This window comes from Rhinolophus sinicus, chromosome 17, assembly GCF_057876585.1.
Source record: "Rhinolophus sinicus isolate RSI-liver-muscle chromosome 17, RSI-T2T, whole genome shotgun sequence".
Taxonomy (NCBI): domain Eukaryota; kingdom Metazoa; phylum Chordata; class Mammalia; order Chiroptera; family Rhinolophidae; genus Rhinolophus; species Rhinolophus sinicus.
Genome location: NC_142517.1, coordinates 80,215,885 through 80,243,189, shown reverse-complemented (window position 1 = coordinate 80,243,189; position 27,305 = coordinate 80,215,885). Strand labels below are relative to the sequence as shown.

At 40.8% G+C, this 27,305-nt stretch overlaps 2 protein-coding genes across 8 annotated transcripts in view; one reads left to right on the top strand and one right to left on the bottom strand.

Moving 5' to 3' along the window:
- Positions 1–27,305, top strand: part of CMSS1 (cms1 ribosomal small subunit homolog) — a 334,075-nt gene that overhangs the window by 239,571 nt on the left and 67,199 nt on the right. Inside the window, exon 1 of one of the 7 annotated variants that reach the window (XM_019756504.3) lies at positions 16,081–16,102. The exons of the other annotated variants lie outside the window; for them this stretch is intronic. Coding sequence (XP_019612063.3) covers positions 16,096–16,102 — 7 coding nt within the window. The 5' untranslated portion in view covers positions 16,081–16,095. Of the gene's footprint in view, positions 1–16,080; positions 16,103–27,305 lie in introns of those variants that run through there. 7 annotated transcript variants of the gene reach the window in all.
- FILIP1L (filamin A interacting protein 1 like) overlaps positions 1–27,305 on the bottom strand; it is a 266,691-nt gene that overhangs the window by 233,312 nt on the left and 6,074 nt on the right. The gene's annotated exons all lie outside the window — the stretch shown is intronic.

The window sequence follows — 27,305 nt, the reverse complement described above, 5'->3', positions numbered from 1 at the left end:
CACAGGCTCTCGGTTTCCCCTGAAGAGAGTCTGTGACGACTTTCAACCTGAAGACGTGATTAAAGCTCTCAAAGTTCACACTCATTAGGAGCCCAACTGCATTATTTCCCAGGTGCAATGACCTATCTATCCATCAGGTGTCTTTAGGGGGGCTTTGCCATATCAGCTAATTAACGACCTTTTTATAATTTGATATCGTGATCCACAGACTGAAACTGAAAGATAGAGAACTCTCAACCTGCAGAGGTTCCTAGGACCATTCTTCCCAGTAGTAACCTAACACAATTATCAGATGTTAGGATAAAACTATCATCTCGGATGGTTTTAGGACTGTCATTCTTCCAGATGAGCAAGCCGGACTTACCACTCTCGAGTGTCGCATGGACCTTATTTTAGGACAAAGCACTAGGCAGTAAGCTCTGAATTAAGGGTCCACTGACCTTAGTCACTTCAATCTCATGTGCCCAGATCGTTCAGCTCCTATTTTCTCACACCCATGGATTATTCAGCGGGGAATGGAATGTGCCTAAAATTGCTGAGAGATCATTTTCTCAATGGCCACCTGCCCTAGTTGGTTGCCTGCATTTCCAAATCTAGACTCAAACTTGAGCATGGCTCTGAGCATAGTAGTGTTGTCTCTGTCTAGCTTCCTGGTTTCTTTCCTACCTGTGGTCCTCACTGGTTTCTAATTTTTTCTTGTGACTGATTTTGTCACCTCAATCTTCTGAATGATGCAGGAAAAGGTTGCTGACCCCTGACTGGTAGCAAAATGAAGCAAGTTTTCACATCACTAAAGTACGCGTTTAAATACAAATAAAGTAGCTTTTGTCTGAAGCTTTCTGGAAAATATTGGGGTAGAGGAGGCTAGAGGGGAGATTTACAGGCCTAGGTCAACAAAACAGAAATCTGGAGATTTTTCCTTTTGACCTTTCATCCAAAACCAAATTAGGAATTTGGGTCCAGGGTGCAAGAAAGTGAATTCTGTGAACAAATATCTTCACTTGGCACATTTTGTTAGGGCTTCCCGAAGGCCAGGAAGTTTTCAGTGCCAAGCAGTGACCCCAAGGGGTCCTGGGAAACAGCCTGCTGGTCTCCCTACTAACTTGACAGACCGTGTTCATTTGGGCGTTCAAAGTGAGGAGCAGGGTGCATGCTGAGCAAGGCCACCCATTTGATGCCTCCGTGGGTTTTGGCACCAGGAAAACTAGTAAGAACCTTTTCTACTCTTGGATTTGTCTGAAGCTTGTGTCTGTCTCTTTTAAAACCCCAATGTTCAGCATTACCTTTCTCCCTTTGATTGACCACCGATGTTCTCACATGCAGGGGAAGTAATGGTTTTCCTGTTTCCTTTCTGGAGACATTTATCATACTGTGGTTCTACTTTCCTCTTTACAGTCTTGCATGCTAGTCAAAGCAAGTCGTCTTCCACAATTAACTGCAGGAAAAGGTTTGTGGGGGCCCTTTTTTTTTTTTTGCCTTCCCTCCTCCACAACTGGAAAATATGAGGCAGATCCTGTTTATGTGTGCTGTAACCTCAAAATGAGCTGATATGCTGTTGTCATTAAAGAAGAATTCGGAGCTGTTTATCCTGCAGAGAGAAGAGTAGCAGAGCTCCAAATCGGAAAGCCCCCCCGGGCCCTCCAGGCAGACTGCAGCTCTTTGCCGCTCTCCCAAGGCTGCTTCAAAACGCAAGGCAAAGGTTTCTGCTACTGCGTCTGCTCCCTGCACTCTGGGGATAGACAACGTGCAGAGTTGTGCCTTTATAAGAAATCAGGGGCCTTCAGATTCCCATTACAAGATTAGAAAACTGTCAAACTGGAAATGGCCAACTGAAACAGTCTCTGGCCAACTCTTGCTAACAGAAAGGCATATCAATGCAACATGAATGTTTTTCAAATAGCAGACCCCTAATGAGAGGGAAGAGCTCTCCAGAACACGCCACAGAAATAGTTACCGAGGCAAGCCGCAATCTGGTTCTCGCCCGTATGCCTTCACCATAGGTATCTGATAACAAGGCAGAGATTGCACATTTGTTAGGAAGCTTAGATGTTAGGAAGGACCAAAATTTTTTCTTTGAACTCCTCTTCCTTTTCCATGTTCTCTTTCCAAGAAGGTTTTATTGTACTTTTTAAAATCATCTCTTTTCCTGATAGTCAAAGTAAAGAAGACAAGTTAAAAGTCTTATAAGTCAGGGAATCCAAAAGGTGCTGGGATTCTCAAACTGGCACACGATTATGGGGGGAAGCAAGACGAGAGATTCGGTTTAATTTCCTTAAATCCCTGGGCCGGCAGTTATTGAGTTATTGAAACAGTAAGTCTGTGGGAGTTGAGAAACTAGAAGAAAAGCCCATGAGTGCGTCTGCCTTTCGCTGCTTCACATGGCATGTTGTATTGAGAGATAATTTAGGATTTGGAGAGCACATCCTGCCAGTGCCATCCTGTATGGTGGCCTGGAGGGAACATTTCCATTTACCCCTGCCATGTCCATCTCGTCCAAGATTCAGAAGTCTGCCCAAGGGGAGGCACAGCCATTCCTAAAACCATCCGGCCCCTCTTTCAGGATGAACTTATACAAGGCTCGTGGGATTAAGCCAAACCTACTTATTACCCTCAGGTTCCTTTTAGGGTCAGTTTCCCTCCCTTTTTTTGTTTCTTCTGAGTGTATATTTTGCAGGGGTAGCAGTGTAGTGCATGGAGTGTACTAAAGGTTTTTCGGTTCAGACAGTGTTTTAACTTCACACATGTAAACATTGTAGTATCTTAACCAGAGGCTAGTTAGTCATTTCTGACTCCTGCCCCTGCCTGTGTGAGTTTTTCCTTTCTACTTCCCACTGCAATCTTTGTTCTCTATGTTCTTTCGTCTCCCTTCCTTTATTACCCAAGAATTAAATGAAGCAACGTCTAGCATATGAATTAAATTATCAAGAAAACTGCATAATAGGATAATAAATAAAGGCATTTTATAGATTTGGGAAGATTTTTGCCCCAGATGGTGGTACCAACCTTGGCCCAGGAACCAGGATGTACTGGTGCCTGCCCTGGGGCAACTGACGTCTCTGGGCCTCAGTTTCTTTATCAACAGGAAGAGGCCCTTGACCTCTGCAAGCTTCTCAGGCCAGTGCCCCTTGCATATTAGGACACAGGAGGGCTGAGCAGCAGCTGAGAAATCTTCATTTTTCACAAGTTCTCCAGGCCGTTCCCAATGAGTGGCCCTCAGACCTCACCAAACTAGATCATCTCTAGGATCCCTCCTTGTCTAAAATTCTGTGACCCAGAGTCTTCTTTCAATTACATGGCTTTGTGGCCGATGCTTCCTGTAAATTCACTTTCTCATCTGCCATATGTATAACTAAAAATATACATTTGTTAATTATCTTGCCTGGAAAACCCTTCAGATGTAAACAATAATTTGATAAAAGTTAAATACCTCTTTTTGTCACTGCTCAGCAGAGTTTTTTCTGTTTCATTTAATCTCTCACCATGTGCCTATTTCTGTGAAAAAAATTTTCCTCTAAAGATCTCTCAGGTACTTTTCATCTTTCTGAAAGAATGTTTAAATCCAAAGCAGAAGTCTAGGGGTGCACACTCTCGAACCCAAGAACTGCGTTATTTTTACTCACCTTATTTTTTTTTTAAACCTTCAGCATTTGTTGAGGCCCTAGGATGGGCAGTTTGGCATAGACTTCGTGCTTTGCTATTTCTGTTACATTGCAAAATCCTGTCTGTTCTGGAGGTTGCTTTTGACATGCTTTTGAGGTTGTATCCCCCCAGTGAATGTGAGTCTTCTGAGTTAGTTTTTCCTGGATGCTTGTACTTCATTGTATTTTGCCAGACTGGACTCGTGGTATACTTACTTTATTGTCCATATTTCTAATCTCCATGGATCTGTTAATATTTGGCCTCACTTCTGTCTCTCCCGCCATCTCCATATTTATTGCTATCTGAGGAACTTACTAATGTAATGTCCACTCAAGTTTCCAGGTCATTAATAAGGTTGTTTAATGAGACCATTATGTCGCATGGGCATTACACAGACTTAGTGTTTTCAGCTCTGCTCTTGTTTCTTGCCCATCATATTGTCTTATAGAGTTACAGATACAATACAAACAAAGGGTACTTTTTAAATTATGGTTCAGACACGAGATGCCTCTTCCCAGAAGACCCTTTACTGTTGCACGTGAGAAATCAAAACTCTCATTTACTTAGGCCTTTCAGTACAAGGCTGGCCAGGGGATGCTTACATAAGCTTGTTTGCAAATTCTGGTTAGGTCTCCCAAGGTCACAGGCAGCTGTGTTTTGAAATTTGTATCCTTTGAAAAAAGAGTGGATGCTGGGATAGGTCTTACGTGACACGCAAAGACCTTGGGAAAACCAGACATTCACAAATTGTTCATAGGTTTATAGGTTCATAGGAGCAAATGGCAATATAGCATCCTTCAGAGAGACTGTACTTTCTCTGCCCTCACCCTGGTAAGCTCCCACATAGCGATACATTGTATTTTAAGGCATAGACTCTAAAGAAAATAATGTTTACCGGGATGGTCAAGCTGGCTATGTTACTATATTACATCTTGTCTTTTTATTATTAATATGTTGCCTTAGTTGTTTTAGAACAGGGTTTCTCAGCAGCAGCACTATTGACATTTTGTGCTGGGTAGATCTTAGTCGTGGGTGGTTGTCCTGTGTGCGCATTGTAGGATGTTTAACAGCATCCCTGACCTTCCCCCGCCAGATGTGAGTAGCACCCTCCCATTGTGACAATTAAAAATGTCTCCAGACATTCCCAAATGTCCCCCAGGGACAAAATTGCCTCCGCTTGAGAACCACTATTTTAGAACATGAAGCGTGGCATATTTAAGGCCTAAGGTTATCTGAAAAAGAATTGTGCCAGTATCTTATAGGATTCCCTCTCCATCTTCGAAAAAGTACTACATAATATTCTGAAAGTACACTTACACAAAAATGGCATGCTTCTAGACATTTTAAGTTCCACTGAATCTTTACAGTGAAGTTGCAAAATACAAGAGCCTCATGATTCTTCATTATGTGGTTTATAACAAGCCAAGAACATTATTGTTAAAATAAGGAGCCCTGTAATCGTAGAATAAAGTATGCTGCATAGAATCAAAGAATACACAGACAATAGTTTAGTGGTTACCAGAGGGTAAGGGGGGTGGGGCGTGGGAGATGAGGGTAAGGGGGATCAAATATATGGTGATGGAAGGAGAACTGAATCTGGGTGGTGAACACACAATGGGATTTATAGATGATGTAATACAGAATTGTACACCTGAAATCTATGTAATTTTACTAACAATTGTCACCCCAATAAAAATAAAAAATAAAAAGAATCAAAGAATAGAATCTATTCTTTTTAATATACTGAAACTGCTCATGTCAAAATTAAATACTACTTAGTATGTGTAACTCATTAACAAGATTTTATAAATACAGTGTAACAACATCTTAAAGGAGCTATTCTGTACTGTTAGGGAGAAAAACATTTTTATCATTACAGATGAGAAATTTCACTCATTAAACTTGTATCTTCAGGCTGATAATTAGTTAATGGTTTTTATTCCCTTGTATTATAAGATAGTATTCATTTCCAGAAATGTCTTGGAGAAGGTGGCCCTACCATCTGAGAGGCATGAGCCAGCTCTGGAGGCCCTTAGCGTGGCATCCACAAGATCTCTGCTCAGAAGAATGCAGCTCTGGGAAACAGTCCTCCAGGGTAGCCACGTTTTAGCTATAGTCAAGCTCCAACGAATTTTCTGTAGGGAAACTTTATAGGCGCCACACAAACACACCCATTTTTTATACCCGTGCCTAAATTTATTGTTACATGTTTCTGTTTCTGTGAGGTCCATAAATGTCACAAAATCTGCTTCTCGGCATGATAGTCAAAGACTCACTCTTGTTGACTTAAGATACCACCTAGTTTGAAGAGATATAATTCACCCCTTGGGGTTTATTTTGTGAAAATGACCTATTGTACATTTTACAGTCTGTAGAATTAGCTTGCATGTGGTTTTGAAATAAGAATAAATAGAGAACTCTTACCCTTGTGGTTTGATTTAATGTTTAGAAAAGTTCAAGTTTAATCTAGTAATTTAGAATGTGTACATTTGACTGGCTATATTTATGAAATTACAATTCTTTAGCAGCAATTTAAAGCTCTGAAAAGTTACGTGTGGGTTTTATTGTTCGGGGTCAGACATGTTGGCAGTCAGTACCTGACAGGGTCAAAATTGTCTAGAAAATGATTCAAAGAAAAGATTTTTACTGAATCTCAGGTGTGCTTCGACCTGTAGCTACTTTTTTTTTTCTTTAATCCGGTCAACATAACTGGTTAATTTTTTATCTCTACCAGCTCGTTACTTGCCAAAGGGTTGTTCTAGAGAAGCAGTTCTCAGAGTATGTTGCTGGAACAGCAGCATGAGCATCACCTGGGAACTTGTAGAAATGACCATTTCTGGGCCCCACCCAGAAACTGGTGGTGAGGCCCAGAAATCTGTGTTTTCACAAGCTCTCCACGTGACTGATACACACCAACATGTATGCATCATTGTTTTGGACGATTATCATCATTGACTGTTTTTGCCTGATTTGGGTTGTTGTCTCTGATGCCATGAAAAGCAGATGATTTTTACTGAGAAGAAAACATTATTTCCTTAGAGGCATGCTTCTTTATCGCCTTTATAATATGAGGTCTATAGTTACTGTCACATTAAAAAAAAAAAAAAGGTACTCGAATAATCAGTCTTCACTGAGTTCTGCTTTCAACTTGATAAAAAATTTTAAATATCACCATTTCTTTGATTCTTGCCATAGATGTTCAATAGCAGATTTTGAACAAACGTAGTAAGATGATGAGCATAATTATCAAAATAAAAATTATTTATCCTGAAGTTGACAGCTGGTTTACGAAGAACATTTCACTAAGTCCTAAGTAATTTGTGTTATTTCTTCCTGTCATAGAAGTATAGTAACAGTGCTTGCCTTCAGACTCTAGCTACCCTGCTGCCTTCATGCCAGCAGAAAGGGGCTCAAGTTTTAAGGAAAACCTTGAACAGTGAGACCCACCTCATTTGCTGCGAGTCTGGGCTTCTAGAGTCTGCATGTGTACCTGAGGTAACCCAAAGCTCCGTATTGTATTTTCATGCATCTGTATAAATAGTTTAATGTCAACCTTTCGAATGACTGATTTGAAAAGTCCCTGTTCAGTCTCCTACCTCCTATTTTTCACTACCCCATAGTAGAGATTTTTTTCTCATGCTACACTCTTGAAAGTATGCAAGTATTTATAAGCTCAGGTCAACCTAGCTGGTTAATTTGGTCCTAAATTGACCTTCTGATTCAAAGTAGCTTGCAAATTCACATTTTGGGCTCACTTTGAGAGTCATAGAGAAAGTCAAAGAGAATTACCATGTTTCCCCAAAAATAAGACCTAGCCGGACAATCAGCTCTGATGCATCCTTTGGAGCAAAAATTAATATAAGACCCAGTCTTATTTTACTATAATATAAGACCAAGTCTTATATAATATCATATCATATCATATCAGGCTGGGTCTTATATTAATTTTTCCTCCAAAAGACACATTAGAGCTCATTGTCTGGCTAGGTCTTATTTTCGGGGAAACATGGTAGTAAAGCTTTTTGAAGATTCAAACAATTTAGCTCCCAGTTACATTCTTTGGCATAAAGGTCACTACATTGAATGCAGAGTTTAGTCTTTGGACAAATTAATCAAATGGCTGCTGTAGTTCAAAAGTACATCTGCCTTTGGATAAAATATGATTCGTGTTAGAGAGCTAAACTTGACATTTGGTTTCCCCCAGGTAATAAAATAACTTTTAATGAAATAAACATGTACCTTTCTGCAGCAGACCTGAATAAAGCACATAGCATAGTTACATTTCCTTACTGGCAGTGGTGGGAAACCTTTGACCTGTCGCAGTCTGCTTCATTTGATTCAGTCTCAAGTAATTCACCTGTTGAGCTGATTGGGTGAACAATTTGGAGGCATTGTCAGCAGCACAGAAGAAAGGGACAGGAAAGTAGTCACAGAGTTAGGTGTGCCTGTTTGGACATCGGCAGCAATGATTATATCATTGCAAGCGCTGCTCCTGAGAAACCAGCTTCCCCGTTTGCACAGACCCTTCTGGTTGTAAAACGGTATAAGGCCAAGCACAAGTTCTACTCGTGTCTGTATTTTTATCACCTGACCCCTAGGGACACACTTAATACTTTTTTAATTTAAATAATATTTTAAAAATTTAATTTATTATCCACCAGGCTAAAGTCCAAAATATGATGTCTATTCCTATGGATCATTATAACCACTTAGTGTAGAACCTCTTAAAATTTTTAATAAAATCACTGGAGAGCTGGGAACAATGGCTAACACATTATTTTTACTTTTTAAAAATTTACATAGAGTAAAATTCACTTTTTGTGTATAGTTCTTTGATTTAGACAAATGCATACAGTGATACAACCATGATCCAAATACAGAATATCTCCATCACCCAAAAAAATTCCCTTATGCTGCTTTTTTAATCAACCCCTCCCCGCGGCAACCCCCCTTGCAACCCCTGGCTACCACTTGGTTTTCTTCTCTAATTTCACAGTTTCCTGAATGTCATATGAATAGAGTCATAGCATTTTGAATTTTGTTTCTTTCACTTAGCACAATATACTTGACATTCAACCCAGTTATTGTGTGTACCAATAATTTGTTCCTTTTTGCTGCTATTAAATAGTCCGTCATATAGGTGTACCACAGCTGACTTACCCACTCACCAGTTAGAGGACATTTAGGTGGTTTCCTGTTTGGTGCAGTTATGAATAAAGCCACTATAAATGTTCATGAACAGGTTTTTAAGTGAATGTACCTTTTTATTTCTCTGAAGTGTTTCTCTAGCAGTGAAATTACTGTGTTTTATTGTAAACATATGGTTAACATTTTATAAAGAACCACTCGACTGTTTTCCAAAGTGGTTATGCTACAGCTACAGGCAGTGGATGAGAATTCCAGTTGCTCCCATTCCTCAACAGTGGTTGGTGGTGTCTGTGGTTTTTTGTTTGTTTGGTTGGGTTTTGTTTGTTTTCTTTTTTGTTTTTTAGCCATTCTTCTCTTTTAGCTATTCTTCTCTTCTCCGCGTGGTTTTAATTTGCATTTCCCAAATGACTAATTATGTGGAGCATCTTTTCCTGTACTTACTTGTTATCCATGTATATTCTTTGGTGAAACATCTGTTCATATCTTTTGCCTGTGTTTTAAGTTGCTTGTTTATCTTATCGAGTTTTGAGACTTATTTAGATGTTCTGAATAGATGTCTTTTTCAGATACATGATTTGCAAAATTTTTTTCCCCAGTTTGTGGCTTGCCTTTTCCTTAACAGTGTTTCACAAGAGAAGTTTTTAACTTCGATGAAGTCCAGTGTGTCAATGTTCTCTTTTATGGATTGCACTTTTGCTCTCAGACCTAAGAAATCTTTATCAGACATAAGGTCACAAAGATTTTCTCCTGTTTTTAACTGGAAATTAAAAAAAAAGTATTCCTATGGGTTTTTAAAGTTGAATTTGAGGGCTTGTTGGGATGTAGGAGGCAGTGAAAAAGAGAGGTTCTCATTGTATGTGTTCCCTGACCGACTCTTAACTAAATCAGAAGCTTGATTTGACATGGAAAAAGGAGTTTCATATCTGAAACTAATACAGGTTTCCCTAGAGCCTTCAGACATCATGGAATAAGAACATCTGATTGTGGAATGAAGGCCCCCAAATCAAAAATAATGCAATGGAGAAAGTTCTTATTATCAAAGTAAATATATCAAGGCGTAAGTCATATGCAGGCAGATACCTTTTGGTTTCAAAATAAATTTATAAAACCTAAGTTATTCCCTTATATATAACATTTGTGGAAAATCGATATTTTATACACTGGTGATTCATAATAAATTGCTTAGGAAATGGTTATATTTCCAAAGCTGTTGGAACATATTAGTTTTCCCAAAATCTCACGTTAGACACCAAGTGCTTGTTCTTCCCTTTCTGTCCTCCTCTGCAGTGTTTTCACTCCTCTTTCTCTCTTTATCGCACCCACTAGTCTCCTGCTTCTCTTCTACTCCTGGCTTGTCTTCATGTCCTCCTTGTGCTGAAATGTTTTTTTCTTCCAATATTTTTCTCTCCTCTCCATCTACTTCTTCATCAGCTTTGTAAATCCTGTAATCCCGTAATTTATTACAATGTGGAACCAATTTTCATTTTTCTAGGTAGCAGTTATTAAATAATGTCTTTTTTTCACATTCGTCTTTTAGACTTCATAAAATTGATTTTATTTGTTTGTTTGTTTTTTGGCCTATGACTTAGAAATTTTTTAAAAGGCACCAATTAAGTCACTGTTAAGGTGTGTGAATCAATCATGGTTGACACCGTCCTGAGAGAAAATAGCCTTTGATGAAATAAGGAAATTTCCTACCTCTGCTCTTCAAAGCATCAGTATTAGGAAGTATCATCAAGGACCATTTTATTCACTTCCTGCTAGTGAAGTAGCCCAGATTAAAAATTTATCTAACATAATTAGCAGTAGGTGTCTAGACCGCTACTTTGCTACTATAATAGCTAGCTAGCCCTTGTTTTCAAGTGGCTTAACAACATTTAGTAATTTTATTGATTTGCTCTCTAATTTTCTGACTGTATTTGCCCTACAGAAATTATTTGTTCGGCTTCAATTTCATTTTCCTAATACTACAGTTGTCCCCTCTTATAAATGTTTTCGTTTATGTGGTTTCAGTTACCGGCGGCAAATCACAGTCCAAAGATATTAAATGGAAAATCCCAGAAATAATTCATAAATTTTAAATTGCATGCCATTCTGAGTAGCACGATACCACCTCACGCCACCCCGCTCTGTCCTGCTCGGGACATGAATCATCCCTTTGTCCACTGTGTCCGCTCTGCCCACTGGTCACTTAGGAGCCCTCTCAGGTATCAAACCGACTGGCGCAGGATTGCTGTGCTTGTGTTCAAGTCACCCTTATTGAACTTAAGAATGGCCGCAAAGCACAAGAGCAGTGATGCTGGCCGTTGGGATGTGCCACAGAGAAGCGGTCGAATGCTTCCGCTAAGTGATAAGGTATGTACTCATATGTAGTACAGTACGTCCTCCCTTAATGCCGTGTATAGATAGTTTCTTCAACTTTAAGTGAAACGACTATAAAGTAACTAATTTTACTGTGGACTAATTGATATAAACAAGAGCTAAGTTCCTGTAGCATCTTACCAAATATATATATATATATATGTATTTGACAAAAGAACATTGAACAAAACGATGTGATTTGAGGACCTGCTATGTAGGAAATAACATATTATATATTGGTTTCGATACATATCCAAGGTTTCAGGTATCCACTGGGGATCTTGGAACATATCCCCTGTGGATAAGGGGGGCGGCTATAAAATTCATGTGTATTTGCAAGCTAAACCATTCAGGAAATTTACATGGCTTTCCAATTCTTTCCTACTTGGTAATGGCTAATTTCTTGAAAATTAAATTTCTTCTTTAGTTTTACTAACTCTGTACAAATAAATAATGGATTAACTTAATTAAAAGTCTTAAAGAGGAGATACAGATGGAGATATGAAGATATTTCTGCATTCACCTATAGGTCAAAGCCTTATGTCAAGCAAAAAGCATATGAAGCGAGAAACACTTCTAAAACAATCATGCTTTAGTTTAACAGGATGGAATTAAACGTTCTTCATCATGGTTCTTTATATGGTAGCCTATGACCAAATTGTTTTATGGATACCTTACTTTTAAGGGAAAAGACAACCGCTCTACAGATTTCATTAGGCATGTGTATAAAGTAAGAAATCATCGTTCCTTAGTAATTTGGAAGAGAAGGCACCCAGTGCATAAGTGGGGAAGATTTGCACAGGCTTTTTAAGTAGCATGTAGAGGTGAAACAGTGGGCTTCTGTCACCTAGCTCCACTTTGTCACCTACTGACTAGCTGGCTAGCTGACCTAGAGCAAGTCATCTTGCCTTTCATTTTATATTTTCTCAGCTGAAATGTAGGAATTGAACTAGATGATCTCAACGGTCTCTTAGTTCTAAACAAAACTCGAGGGGAGTGAAAGTCACACACTTATCCTCCATACCTGCCCCCTCCCCAAAGCCAGCCATTTTTTCCTTATAATAGCAGTAGTAGGGCCTGTAGCCACGGAAAACCTTATCCACATTTTCTCCAAGCTCTTCCCTCCACTGTTCTTTCCTGTGGTTGCCCCAGTTGAACTCCTTTCATGGAGACCTTCCTCGAGGGCAGTCGCTCCCTGGACTGTGAGGCAGTCTGGGAGAGCCATTTCCAGTAAAGCCCAGGCGTCTTTGTTCGCCTGGGTCCACTGTGCAGCTGTTTACGATTGTTTTCTTCAAGATTCAGATTTAATTGTCCTGTTCTTCTAAGTCTTTAAGATAGTCAAGGGAACATTAGCTCACTGAAAATAATTGAAAACACCTTTTGGAAAAGTGCAGCTGGGAATGCAAGCATGCGATTCAGTCATGCTGATCGTGGTTTTTCAGGGAATAAGTTATTTCTCTACCATGTAACATTCTCTAATACACTTAGAAAAGCAGTTCCACCTCAGATTTTCTGAATCATAGATTTTCAGAGCATGACAGGCCACAGAGATGTGTGACCGACTCAGGGCTTTCAAGATGGTAGGATGGAAAGCTGTTCCAGGGCCTCCTTCCTGGGTTCTTTGTCGGCATTACCAACCTGTCTTTCCAAGCCACGCAGACCATCCTGGGATGGTCTAGCATTTCCCACTGCATTCCCTGACTCACTCTGAGCATGAGTTTCATCAAAGGGAAGAACAGGATCTACAAAATCAGCCCACCCGCATGCAAAGGAAAACTCCAAAGGAACTGCACAACTTGTCTCGCCACCACTCTGCAGAGCAGTTTACAGGTGTGCCGGTGCGGCAGCCAGGCGCACCCCAGGAATGTGGTATCTAGTCCTCCCCAGAGCTCGCCTGCTTCATTCCATCCCGTGTGGCGTAAAGCATGTCTTAAGAACACTTGAACTCAGTTTAGAGGTTAAACCCTTGCAAAGCAACTTGGGCTCACAAGTAATTTTAACCCGAGGTCATTTGGAAAATGTCACCCTTGTAACCCTACTCTACCTTTAAGAAGTGTGTGTGTGTGTGTGTGTGTGTGTGTGTGTGTGTCCTCTGCCCCCAAAACAAAACGCTTTAATAAATGAACTTTCATGGAATTTGATCGGAAAGACCTCATGTTTTGTAAGGAAAGAAGCATTATAGTACAATATTACAATAATGGATGTAAATGTTAATGTAATCATGACACAGCGGATTTCCATCACCACAAGGATGGTGGCTTTTTATGGCCACTATTTCCCTCCAACCTCCTTAAACCCTAGCAACCGCTATTCTGCTCTCCATTTCTATAATTTTATTATCTCGAGAATGTTATATAAATGGAATCGCATGGTATATAACCTTTAGGATTGACTTTTCCCACTCAGAATAATTCTCTGCAATTCATCTAAGTTGTTGTTTGTATCACTAGTGTGTTCCTTTTATTTACTGAGTAATATTCTACAGTGTGAGTTTAACCATACCATTCGCCATTAAAGAACATCTAGGTCGTTTCCGGTTGTAGACCGTTACAAACAAAGCTGCCATAAACTTTTGTGTACATGTTGTTGTGTGAACATAAGTTTTCATTTTCTCTTGGATAAAAGCCAGAATTGCAATTGCTGGGTCATATTTTCAGTGTTTTAAGAAACTGACAAATTGTTTTCCAGAGTGGCTGTACCAATTCACATTCCCACCAGCAATGCATGAGTGATCTAGTTTCTCCAAATCCTCACCAGCATTTGGTGTTGTTGATATTTTTTTAATTTTAGCCATTCTGATAAGTATGTAATGCTATCTCATTTTTGTTTTAATTTGCATTTTCCTAATAGCTAATGATGTGGAATATCTTTTCATATGCCTATTTGCCATCTGTATATCTACTTTGGTGAAATGTCTGTTATGTCCTTTGCCCATTTCTAATTGGATTGTTTGTTTTTAACTGTTAAATTTTGAGGATTCTTTAGATATCCTAGATGGCTGTCCTTTGTCAGCTACGTGGTTTGCAAATATTTTCTCCCAGTCTCAAGATTCTCTTATCATGCTCTTAAAAAAGCCTTTGCAGAGAAAATCAGATTTATCCATTTTTCCTTTTATGGATTGTGCTTTTGGTGTCAAGTGTAGGAACTCTTTATCTAGCCCTAGATCCCAAAGATTTTTCTCTTACTTTTCTCCTAAGAGTTTTACAGTTTTATATTTTACATTTAAGTCCATGATCTACTTTTAGTTAATTTTTTGTGTAAGGTGGTCGTAAACTTTGGTTGTGGTTCATTTTTTCCTCCTCTGGACATCCAGTTGCTCCAACACCAATTGTTGAAAAGACTCTTCTGTTTTTTCTGCTTGACTTGCTTTTGCACCTTTATCAAAAATCAGTCAGGCATATTTGCGTGAGTCTACTTCTGAGTTCTCTGTCCTGTTCTATTGATCTGTGTGTCTGTCTCTTCACCAATACACACAGTCTTGATTACTATACCTATATAAATCTTGAAATTAAGTATATTGTTTCCATCCCACTTTTTTCTTATTTTTCAATATTGTTTTAGCTATTCTAGTTCCTTTGCCTTCTCATATAAATTTTAGAATTATCTTGTCTATATCTAAAAAAAAAGAATTGCTGGAATTTTGATTGGAATTGCATTAAACCTGTATATCAATTTGGGGTAAATAGACATGTTTGCTACATTAAGTGTTCCAATTCATGCACATAATATGTCTCCCCCTTTATTTAGACCTTTAATGTCTTTCATCAGCATTGTGTAGTTTTCAGCATACAAGGACTGTACACGTTTTATCAGATTAGCGTGTAAAAAGGAGGATCATACTCTGTTTCAAACCCACTTTTTCATGAACATGTGTATCATAAACATTTTACAAATCATTAAGTTATTTTCCACATCACTTTTTTTTTTTTTTAAAGATTTTATTGGGGAAGGGGAACAGGACTTTATTGGGGAACAGTGTGTACTTCCAGGACTTTTTTCGAAGTCAAGTTGTTGTCCTTTCAATCTTAGTTGTGGAGGGTTCCATTCAGCTTCAAGTTGTTGTCCTTTCAGTCTTAGTTGTGGAGGGCGCAGCTCAGCTCCAGGTCCAGTTGCCGTTTTCTAGTTGCAGGGGGCACAGCCCACCATCCCTTGTGGGAGTCGAACCGGCAATCTTGTGGTTGAGAGACGCATTCCAACCAACTGAGCCATCCAGGAGCTCAGTGGCAGCTCAGCTCAAGGTGTTGTGTTCAATCTTAGTTGCAGGGGGCGCTGCCCACCATCCCTTGCGGGACTCGAGGAGTTGAACCAGCAACCTTGTGGTTGAGAGCCCACTGGCCCATGTGGGAATCGAACCGGCATCCTTCGGAGTTAGGAGCATGGAGCTCTAACCGCCTGAGCCACCGAGCCGGCCCTCCACATCATTTTTAATTGACTCTAATAATTAGTTCTGAGTTTGAATATTCTTGGTTATTCAGCTAATGTCACAAAGACTTATTACTTGGCTTTTAAATTTTCCCCAACCCAGGATTGGGCCTCCATTCCAACAAAATATTTAGCTGGGATACTTGCTACTGTCTAAGTTGTGATGGCTTTATTGCGTTGTTTTTGTGTGTGTTTCTTTTTAATAGCTTTGTGTAATAGTTTTACTCAGTAGAAACCTTTATCAGTTCATTTGTTGGTTTTTACAGTTTTATCAACAGTGGCATATATGGTCAGGTAATAATAATTTTGAACGTGTAGCTAGGCCCAGTGTTGGTACATGCTATGTTGCTATTTTAAAAAATCTAGTAAAATCAGAATAGCAACAAGACCATAGGTCAGAGACTACTTTGACTCTTGGCTGTGCTGTGATTCGTTGTTGCCAAACCACTGGCTTCGCCTGTGCTGGTTGCAACACAGCCACTGAAAACCCACCTGTGTTTCTCGGCAGTTAGCAGATTCACACTGATGACGGGTAAGAAAAATCAGGTAATATTTGTGTTGGTGATGAAATGCTTCAGCAGGTGATAATGAGATGGAATGGAACAAGCACTGTGTTTTAGAGTGAAAAAATTCTGTATTTGGGTTCCAGTTCTATCATGTAGACAGCTCTTTGACTTAAGGCAAGTCACTGAATGTCTCAGGCTAAGGGTCCTCATCTGTAACATGGTGCTTCTAACACCTACCTCATAACATTCTTAGAATTAAATAGGTTAGTGCGTTCAAGTGTTCAGCATAGTAGTTAGTAGTTAGTAGATAGCCTTGTCATTTATTTTTATTAATAATAATTGAACTGTGGCTCTTGCTGCCAGTAGATAGCAATACATGCCCAGGAAATCTGCTTGTAGTATGGATATTTTTGTGCATATTTTTCTCCACTACTGGAGTAGAAATGCCTGTAACCCTACTTCGTATCCCTTAAAGCAGGGGTGTCCAAACTTTTTTCAACGTTTTTTACCAAGGGCCATATGCGGTAAAATACACAAACAGCCGGGCCACTCACTCAAGGTGAAGTACATATTGCCTCACCTGGTTTATTTAAGTAAACTAAATATATTTTTGGAATTTGCTGCGGGCCAATTAACTATGGATTGCGGACCGCAGTTGGCCCGCGGGCCGCAGTTTTGACACCCCTGCCTTAGAGTCTAGTGCAGCGGTACCTTCCTAAAGAATGTAGCATTTCACAAAAATCATTGCCATGAACAGGGGTGGAAACTTACCATGAAAAGAAACCATTAGCTACGGTTCCCCCCTTTTTAAATGGTTTCCTTAAACTAGGGCAATGTTTTAAAGGTAGCAAATGACCCAGGTATGAAAGATTTTTCATTCACTACCTGAAACTGGATACTTCACAGGTTGGGACTGTAAATCAGATTCCAGTTAAGAAGTTAGGACTCAGCCACGTATGGGATGTGGTATGGACTAGTTCAGTAGGCAGTTTTTGCTCTGCCAATTGCTGTACTCTTCTTTATATATTAAAAGGGAATTTTCAGATTTCTGCCAATGATCATTTTTCATTGGTAACCCAGAGGAGTTTTGAATTGGCATTTTGTGGGCTTTATCAGGAAGCTTAAATCCAGGATTAAATTAATCAGAGAACGCAAGATTGGTTTCTGCATTTTCCAGTTTTGAAATCAACTTAATGTGGGTAATAGACTGAACATTTATCACGTTAGTGTTCACACTGGGGGCAATGAAGTGTAACATTACATAATTCTTTTAAGAAGATCCTGAGAGTTCAGTGTACAGGAGACCCTTGGGAGCATAGATGTGCATAATCCTCTCAGAACTAATCACATGTGCGTAAGATGGATAAGCTATCATCTTTCCAAATTTTTTTTTGTTTTGTTTTCACAAAAAAACAAGTATACAGGGGTAAGGAAAGTAGGGAAAGAAGAGGGCTGTTCTTGTAGCTGGGAAAAGCCCCAGCTGGTCTTTAGGTGATAACATACGGATGGTTGGTGTAGTCTAACTACGTAACCTTGAGTAAGTCACTTAATTTTTCTGAATCTCGTTTCCATATTTACACAGGGGAATTGTGCAATGTTTCTACCTTCCTAAAGTGATAATCAAATAAGATAATAGAAAAGCATATCATAAACTGTAAAACAAACTACACGAATGTACCATGGTGTTCATTCCATAATTATTTAACACTCAGACTCTGTCCCAGAGATGAGGTTAAAAGTCAGAAAAGACACAGTATCTAGCAGTAAGGAACTAGCAGCTCACCGAGAGAGGCAGACTTTGTGAATCACTGAAGTACAGGCAAGTATCATAGGTGGGCAGAGGGAGAACATTCCAGCTGTAGCTGTGGAACTGGATTGCTGAAGTGGAATTGCAATGAGTTTTAGAGTCGAGAAACCCTGAAGCCTCATTATTGTAAAGGTCATCCACGTTCAAGTGGAGGCCGCCCACAGTGGGGAGGGGGTTGGGAGGGAAAAAGTTTGACCTACTTGCCGGTCCTTATTAAGTAGGTGAAATGATGAGGAGAGGCCAGTGGGTGGCAGAACTGGGGACTGGACAAGTGTGGCATGAGCTGATGGCAAGAGCCTCGAAGGACGAGGGTTTTTGATACAAAAATGGAAAGGAATTGGCTGGAAGCCGCACTGTGGGTCTGGAGAACATTACCCCCCAAGCGTGGGGCTTGGGCTGTGGGAGCACGAGTAGTCTTCTGTTAAGGGGCTGAGTTTGTATATCCTGGAGGAGGAATTGGACAAGAGATCGAACAGGAGGAGGGAAGAGGCGTCTGTGAGAAGGGTAAGGATGTGGGGATTCCAATAACTGCAACATCTGTCATTTATTGAGCACCTAGGATAAGCCGGGTACTATACCTGGCTGTGTTATACATTTAACCTTCACAGAACTCTACAGACTAATTATTGTCATCTGGATTATGCAGGCAAGGGCATAAGGCACAGAGAGGCTATGTGCATCATTTCGAGTGGCACAGCAAGTCTGTATTAGAATCATGGAACCCAGATCTGCCTGACAGCAAAGCTGTGCTTTGATATGGTTCTGCATGTCTTCAGAGAGATTGGAAGAGCAGCACAGGAAGGATTCAAAGGGAAGTCAGAGAGGAAGGGAAGAACCTGGGGGAGGAAGCAGAGTTGTGTGGGAAGGAAAATACAGCAGATGAGAGATGCCTGCGTTTTTGCTGCTGGCTGACAATGCAGGTTGTGAGAACCGGAGTCACTGAAATGTCTGGAGGAGTCTGAGCCTGGGGGGTTACTGATAGCCCTGCTGCAGGTTCAGGTGGCTCAGGTGCAGAGCTGTGGTGAGATGTCCTGGTGTCTTCTGAAGAGAGTTTTCCCAGGCAGTTAATGAAGAGTTTCCCTTTCCTGACTTTCCCATTCCTGAAGAGGCCTAGTTAGCATCCTGTGGTGTCAGAAGTCAGTCTTTTAGCCCAGGTGACGGAAAGCAGAGAAGGAAGGGGGGATGATGATGGCCTCTCACTTGCATGAACGGTGGGAGCCAATCAGATTTTGGGGTACCTTGGTCACTTTGTACTTGGGGACCTCTGGAGCTGTGTGGTGCAGATTGAAATTCTCATTAGACTCCGGTGAAAAACAGACATGTGCAGCATGCCCGTTACCAGTTACTGTCCGAGGCAGCTTTCTGCAGAGACTGGGGAAGGAAATGTTTTTGCTTCCTGGCCATCCAGGCACCGCTGATGTCCTCCTTTTCTTTTCTAAGGCACAGTGAATGCTACAGCTGAAACGGCAACGCCTCACTCCCCACAAGAAGAGGTAGTACGTTGACTGCGGTCACAGGCCAAGACCAGAGGCTTTTCTGGAAGCAAGCTTTGATACCTGGGGGGAGGACTGGCAACTAGGTCAAACTTTTTCTCCCTCTCAACCCCCTCCCCATTGTGGGCGGCCTCCACTTGAACATGGATGACCTTTGTAATAATGAGGCTTCAGAGTTTCTCGACTCTAAAACTCTTTGCACATTCCACCTCAGCAATCCAGTTCCACAGCTACAGCTGGAATGTTCTCCCTCTGCCCACCTATGATACTTGCCTGTACTTCAGTGATTCACAAAGTCTGCCTCTCTTGGTGAACTGCTAGTTCCTCACTGCTAGATACCGTGTCTTATTTGACTTTTAACCTTATCCCTAGCTCTGCAGCCGGGTAAGAGTGGCCTCAGGTAAGGAGGTTTAGGTTAGAAGCAGCAAAGAAAAGGCCGAGGGTGAGCAACTGAAGGAAAGTTACGACACAACCTTGCTTTCAGTGAAGTGCTTCTGTTGTTGTAATTCTTGATTGCGGTGAAAATAAATATGCCCTTCAAAGTAACACATGTGCCACCTGATCCACTCCATGACAGGAGGGACTGAGGCAGTGAGAGGATAAATAAATGTCCTCGGAAAGAGGACAATAAGGAAAGAGGAGCGAAAGGTAACCTTAAAAGCCTTCGCTCTGCATAGGATGCTTGTAGAAGAAATTGGACCCATGTTGTGAATGTGATTTCTGTTTCTCCACAGATGGGAGTTCTCCTTTTCCTTTGAATCACCCCAGCACTTTATCTGTACCTCTCTTGTGACACTTTTCATATTCTTTACTGTTTTATAGATTTTGTGTTTTTCATAGTACGTACTTCTACTAAACTGGCCATTCCTCAAAGGCAAGGATAGGGCTGGATGCCATTCTGTATCTCCCACAATGCTTTGCACTCAGTACTGCTCAGTGTTTGACGGAAAGAACAAACCCAAGGACTCTGTGGTTTCTCTGAATCTGTGAGCTCTTTAATGGGCTATCAAAGACAACACCTTGCAAAGCCAACTTTCTCCTTCTGGGATCAAAGACTAAATTATATTCAAAAGTATTCTAGTTTAGGAGAGATATTTTCTGTTTAAGGAATGTTGCTAAGCCCTGTCATCAAAAAAATAGTCTTTCCATCTACCTCCAAGCTCTGCCAGGGCAGAGCAGATTGGCAAAGGCAGTTTAAAGGAAAAACAATGTAATGCCTTCCACTCATGGTCGCGCAGGTGCCACTGGAGGAAAACAACGTATGAGGTTGAAGTTTGAGATGCCACGTGCTGTAAAAATGGGGACGACCCACTGACTAGAGGCCGCATAGATCTAGACTGTGAAATATCTTCTCCAACTTTCATATATTCCAATGCACTCCGTGACTCGAGGCCAGGAGTCCTTAAAAGGCAACTGGTGATTAGAAGTCTCCCTACAGAAGCAGGGTACGCAGCCCTTTCAAGAGGGACCCACTCACACTGTAGAGAAGGCAGCAGCTCCAAATGGCAAGAGCCGTCCAGAAGGACACACATGGGACCCTGTCATGCAGGGTGTCATGCAGGGTCTCTAGTCCCACTCCCCGCATAAGAATGCAGGATATGGTGAGGCCAAAAAGAACACCCACGGAGCCATAGATAGGGGAGTCATACCACTACGGTCTTGCTGGCAGCTGAGCTGACAACACAGGAAGCAGGAGCCACACCATCCGCAACCCGCTATCCACCCGTCTCCACCAACCAACCTCACTTGCCAACTGCAATCCGCCTCTCTGCAATCCATAACCCACATTCCGCCACGCCACGCCACACCTTGCTAGCTTAGCCACGGCAGTTATATCAGTGGTTAATGGCTAACTGAGAACAGCTGATGGCCAACTAGTCACAGCTGATGGCCACCTACTACCTGAGCCAGCACTGCTCTCTGGGGCTCTGTGCCCACAGACCCTGAGTCTTGAGCAGAGCAGCTCCATTCTGAGGGCCGTTGTTGCTCCTTTGGAGGATGCCACACAGGCGTCGGCATGGAACCAACCAGTGACAGGACAGGCATTTCCATTTTTGCAAAATCTCCTCTAAGCATGAGTCCTCTGTATAACTGAAGATCTAGATTCTCTAGGGATTGGTTCCCCAAATCTTGCATTTGGTTTTTTCCTAGGAAAGTTGGAAGCATTGATTTGGCCAATAGCAGCAACCGTTATGAGTACTGAGCAAAAAGAAAGTGCGGGCAGTGAAGGGCCAAAGTCGGGATGGGAAGCTGCCTGTCGGCTGCCGGCATGGACTGTATCAGAAGCCCTAGAATGGTCACTCTGATGACTGTTGCAAACTGCCCCTTGGAAAATTTAAACAGGAAAACATTTGGGTTTGGCCTGACGTGCTTTCCAATAAGCATGTTTGTTCAAATAAATTGTTGCATTAAGGTGGATCTGTCTCTTTCACCCTAAAGAAAAAAGTCTTTGTGCCTGAATGTCGGAGACACTATCAATGAACAGCTGATATTCACGTAAAGATAAACCCCTATTAGTCAGAACCGGGATGCAGAGGTTTTCACTGAGAAGGGTCCATTTGCACCCCTTATTTGCTTGTAGGCCCCGAGGCCACGTCCCCAGGTTGGAGCTCCTCATCAGCCTCTGACTTCTCATTTCCCTGCAATGAAGATAACTGCTGTCTGTGTGTGTTTGGGTTGGGGAGGGCAGGTTCTGGGGACGAGAGCCCTCTCTACCCACCCTCCCACCACCACCAGTCATGCCAAATTGCAGGGTGGGGGCTGCAGAGAAGCTTACTCTGGCAGAGCATATAGATGGCCTGGTTGGAGGCCCCTCCGCTAAATGGCTCAGCCTGACTCCTGCCCAACACAAGAAACAGAAGACCAGATGACATAACTGTGGTCACCCAAAGCCTGTTAACCGTATCGGTTGGCTTTGTTTATTCAAGAACTCTGAGCTTCTTTTTCTTTTTTTTTTTTAACAAGGAATTTGAACTACATTTTGTTTGCGATACCCAGAGAGATGTAGCTGTGTGATTACCACTTTCACAAATGTTTAAACAAAACTGTTAGCAGTTCACCACTTTGTTTAAAGGACAATGACTTAGAGCACAGACCCATCTTCTCAAGACCCAGAGGACAGTGACCAAGGCAGAGAAGAAGCGAGTGCAGAGCTGGCTGACCAAACCTGCTTTTGGAAAACCTGAGAATCCCAAGTTTAGGGTTGAGGACTCTTTCCGTTTTGCCAGAGAAGCAGTGAGTTTAGCCCTGGGGGTTTGGTGATTTACACCAATGCCCTTAGCTTGTTAACGCTCCTCAAGTGGAAGAGAAATTCAGGAAAAGTGGAGCTGAACACAATCGCCTTTGTTGTGTTCCTTTGCCCCAGAGACAGTGGAGAACCACCGTTTTTATTGGAGCTGGTTCACTGCCCAGCCATTGCCACCCCTATTTCTTTCCTTCCATATTTTTTACCTCTGTAGTCACTTCTGTGTTACAGCCAAAACCTCACCTGTGCTTTCAATCTAATCACGTTAGTAAAATGCCTGCCATTATCTGACTTTCTCCTCATGAGAAACTTGATTTATGAGTTATTTCTTCTACTGTAGTTAGCTATGGCTAGTGTTCTTTTAGCCTTGTCTTGTACAGAGTATTTACAAGAACCCTTAACAAGAAGTATTGTTTACATCTCATAAACATTCCTCTGACAGCATACAAAAATTTATGCCTATATCAATTTTTCTAGCCTATTTACAAAGCTGTTTTAATAGATAATGTATTCTCCTACCAAAGTTTAAAAATGAAATAGCCTGTAATTGAAGCTGACCAATAATACTGACTTGAGGGCGGCAACATTCAATTTCCAAATATGTGAAACACATACAAATTATAGGAATTTAGACTAGTAACATCCTTTTTGACACATGTTTTTGAAAACTCACTTTACCCTACAGGAAGGTTGGTTTGTTTTTGTTTTTGTTTTTTTCTTTAAATCAGTTAGAGTTCCTGTCTAACAACTTCATAGCCTACAAGTAAGACTGTGATTAAAATGTTAACTAATGAGGCAAATGGGAATTCCAGAAAGACTCAGTAATCACTGAAAAGGGTAGTTAAATGGCTGTGAGAGTAACCATTTTTACCTTGATACACAGCATTTCTTATGTGCCCTTTAAACAGCACTGACAAGGTATTTCCTGGAGATTAATGGCAGTGCAAGTTAATGGGCTGAGGGAAGGCCATTAATCCTTACACAAAGGTAGTTGGGGAAGTAGAAATGAAAAACAACTGCTAAATCAAGGAGATGCCATCCCAGGAGATATTTCAAAAGATTAGTTCCCTTTTCAGAAGCCCATACTTACTCTCCCTTCTCCACATGACATACCTCAGACTCAGGTTTTCAACCTCCTGGGATGCAATTAAGCTTTTGAAAGTGGCTTGTAATCTCTCTGTACACCAAACAAAACCCTTTTTATCAATGAGCTTTCCCTTCTCACTCTTTCTCACTTAAAACCCATCCTGGAAGTCATTCATGTTACTAGCTTCTCACCATCAGACTTATTTTATTAGTTTGGACAGAATTGTGCTCAGGAGTCTAGAAACCAGGGCAGTTAGAATATACCCTCGAGGGATTTTGATGAGAAAATATCTATGTGTGCTATGCATAAGATATGCATAAAATATGAAATTACTGTCAGTGGTAGGCTGGAATTGATGGAACAATCAGACCTAGATACTTCAGTAAATCGAAGGGGTTGAATCCTCAAAAAAACACAGACACAAGTTGGTACAGTCAGGATACCATTACACGCAGAAGTGTAAGCTTCCCGACTGTGGAATACCCCCCGAGGTGTCCAATTGCAGATGATATCACACTCTGTGGAAGCTCAGTCCTCCCCCAGGCCAGTCTAGGCTGCACCCATTTTGCATGTTGGCTCATCTGGATCTGTTCCAATGACCCAGATATATTAACCTCAGAATTATGCAAGATACACAGTATGGCCTCTGGAGCAAGAAAGACTCTTGTAGAGATAGTGGGAAAAGGTGGCAGAGGATCCAGAGCCTCCAGTGAAAGACTACCCCAAGTAGCCCCATTTTGGCTTTTTACCCAAATAACAGTTGAGAGCTGGAGAATGATTCTTAGTTGAAAAAGGAGATCTGCCTCCGTGCAGGGGCGTTATCATCTACAACTGTGTTTCCTGGTAGGGGCGTTAGGACCGAGAAGCTTGCCGCCTCGCCTGTGCTAGTGAGTCTGCTCACCTTCCTCTGAGAATCTACGCTTCCTTTGGAACCCTTCCCATGAGGGAAACCCCACCTGATTCACTCATGTGGTGTCTGACTGGTTGTTCCACTAATCCCATGACGGTACTCTGATCCCTGTAGTATGTTTTCACATTTGGAAAATTAAATACCAGGGGTTATTTTGCTGCTTAAAAAAGAAAAAAACTATCGAAAATATTCGGAAAAAAAATGTTATGTTGTTGCTGACAGGTACTACCGTGTTTCCCTGAAAATAAGCCCCGTTAAGATCATCAGCCAGATGGATGCATTTAGTACGTTATGACGATGTTCCAGAAGAAGATGACATGACTGTATTTGAATAAATGTAGATTGTTGTACATGAAACTATGAGACATCCACTGAAAATATGTCCTAATGCATCTTTTGGAGCAAAAATTAATATAAAACCCGGTCTTTTTGGGGGGGAAATATGGTATAAGACCCCATCTTATTTTCAGGGAAAAACAGTATTGTAGTTAGGCCTAGGATGGTTGCAGCTGTATTCAACACATACAGACTTTTTTCCTTGTCGTTATTCCCTAAACAATGCAGTATAATAACTATTTATATAGTATTTGCTCTAAGTATTATAAGCAATCTAGAGATGATTTAAAGTATATGGGAGGATATGCATGGGTTATATGCAAATACTACGCCATTTTATATAAGGGGCTTGAGCTTCCCGCGGATTTTGGTATCCTTGGGGGTCCTGGAACCAACCCCCCCCCCCCCGATACCGAGGTATGAAAATTAATAAGATACTGAAAATTAATAAGGTAGCTGAAATGTGCTAAAGGAAACTAAGAAAAATGTTTTCTGGTCAGTAAGACAAAGGGTAGAAATGCAAAAGCCCCATTAGAATGGCGACTGGCATTTTGCCACTAACATGTATCTGATCTAACTCTGAAAGCATTAAATACTTGTGGATTTTGTGACAGAGCCAAGAGATGTAAATTTGTAGCTACCAGTTAAACGGAACTACTGTTTTAGTGCTGCAAGTACAGGTGCAAATCTTTATGTTCTTCCATACGTTAAAAAGAAAAAATCCTTGTTTATATACAGATTAGTTCCACTAGACCTAGGTGAACCTTTGAAGTTCTCTTTTCAACTGAAATTGCCTTGTACAAATGAACTATCCAGATGTGGATGGGAACAAAAATAACAGAATTACGTGCCGAAATAACTAGATTATTTAGGTCATGATTGCAACTTCATGATACCATCTGAGAAAATTACTAAGTGTATTTAAGTTTGAGGTAAACTGAAGTTTTTGTCCCTTCAGTAGGCCTCTTTGGGCACTTTGTTGGTAGTGGAATTTTCTGGTCACTTTGCTTACTTTAAGAGCAATGGATGCACAACTGTGTCATAGTTTGAACTGGAGCCTTCCTTCCACACATTTGGTGGGTATTTAAGGCATCAGTTCAGTCTTTCTGAAACCTGACCCAACCACTTAACACTAAGATAATAAAACTTGCTATTTTGTATGCCGTGCTGTCTTTCCAAATTAGGAAAGAACAAATAAAACCCTGTAGAAGTGCATTGTTTTAAAAGGAGTAATTTTAATGCTGTACCATTAACATTCTCTCGAGGTAGTATTATATAAATAATTACTGGAAGAGTTGGTTCCCATTCTGAAATGATTTGCACACATTTAGGAATTTCATTGTCTCCTCAGAATCCTCTGGGCTGTGTGCCCATAAATTATCACATTTTGAAGGTAGAACTTCCATTATGTGATTTAAATTTTATGGCAGGAGAGAGCAAGATAATTGGAAGGAAGGAAGGAAGGAAGGAAGGAAGGAAGGAAGGAAGGAAGGAAGGAAATCACTTTCTTACAGCTAGAGGATCTCAGAGCAGGAAAATGGGTACTTCTACTCTAACATAGATCAAGGAAATTTATGGTGTGCTTTTAATAATCAAGTTTCTGGGGGTTTTCTAAATGCCAAAACCACAAAATTTGGCATTTTAAATTCATACCTGTGTGTGGGTATGTAGTGTTTCTAGGAGTGGTTCTTAGCGTCCCAAAGAAAACACAACATTCAAATGCCAGTCCCCTTGGTTTCTATATGATGTTTCTAGCCCTAGGCTTCTTAATTTGATCCAAAGGATCCAAAGTTTTGTGCCTGTGTATTCTGGGCCTTGTAGTATTTATCACCTTCTCAGAAGAACCTAGTATACCACATTTTCAAGACTGAATTTTATTCGACCCAATCTATAACCCCATGGTGGGAGTTTTCTGTATTAATAATAATGTAATAATAGCTCCCGATTATTGAGCACTTATGTGCCACTAACTGTACTTAACACTTTATAGTTCTCATTTATTGCTCCCAACAAGGCAAGTACAATTGTTATCTCCATTTTATGTTTCTGGGAACTTAAGGCCTTGAGAGGTTAAGTAACTTGTGAAGATCACACGGAACTGGAATTAGAACCCAGGATGCTGTTTGGGAAAATCCATGCTCTTAGGCATTATACATTACAATGAACACATTCATTTATTAGTTTATTTCTAACTGGGATTTTGTTTGATTGCTATATGCAAACAGGTCTTACTCTATTCTGGTGGTTGAGCATTGCTCTTTATCTAGAGGCTATACTGTTATGATCCCAAGATCCACATTGGATTGTAGGACCCAGAAAAGTGCCTGGCATTTGTTTGTTACATAAATAAGT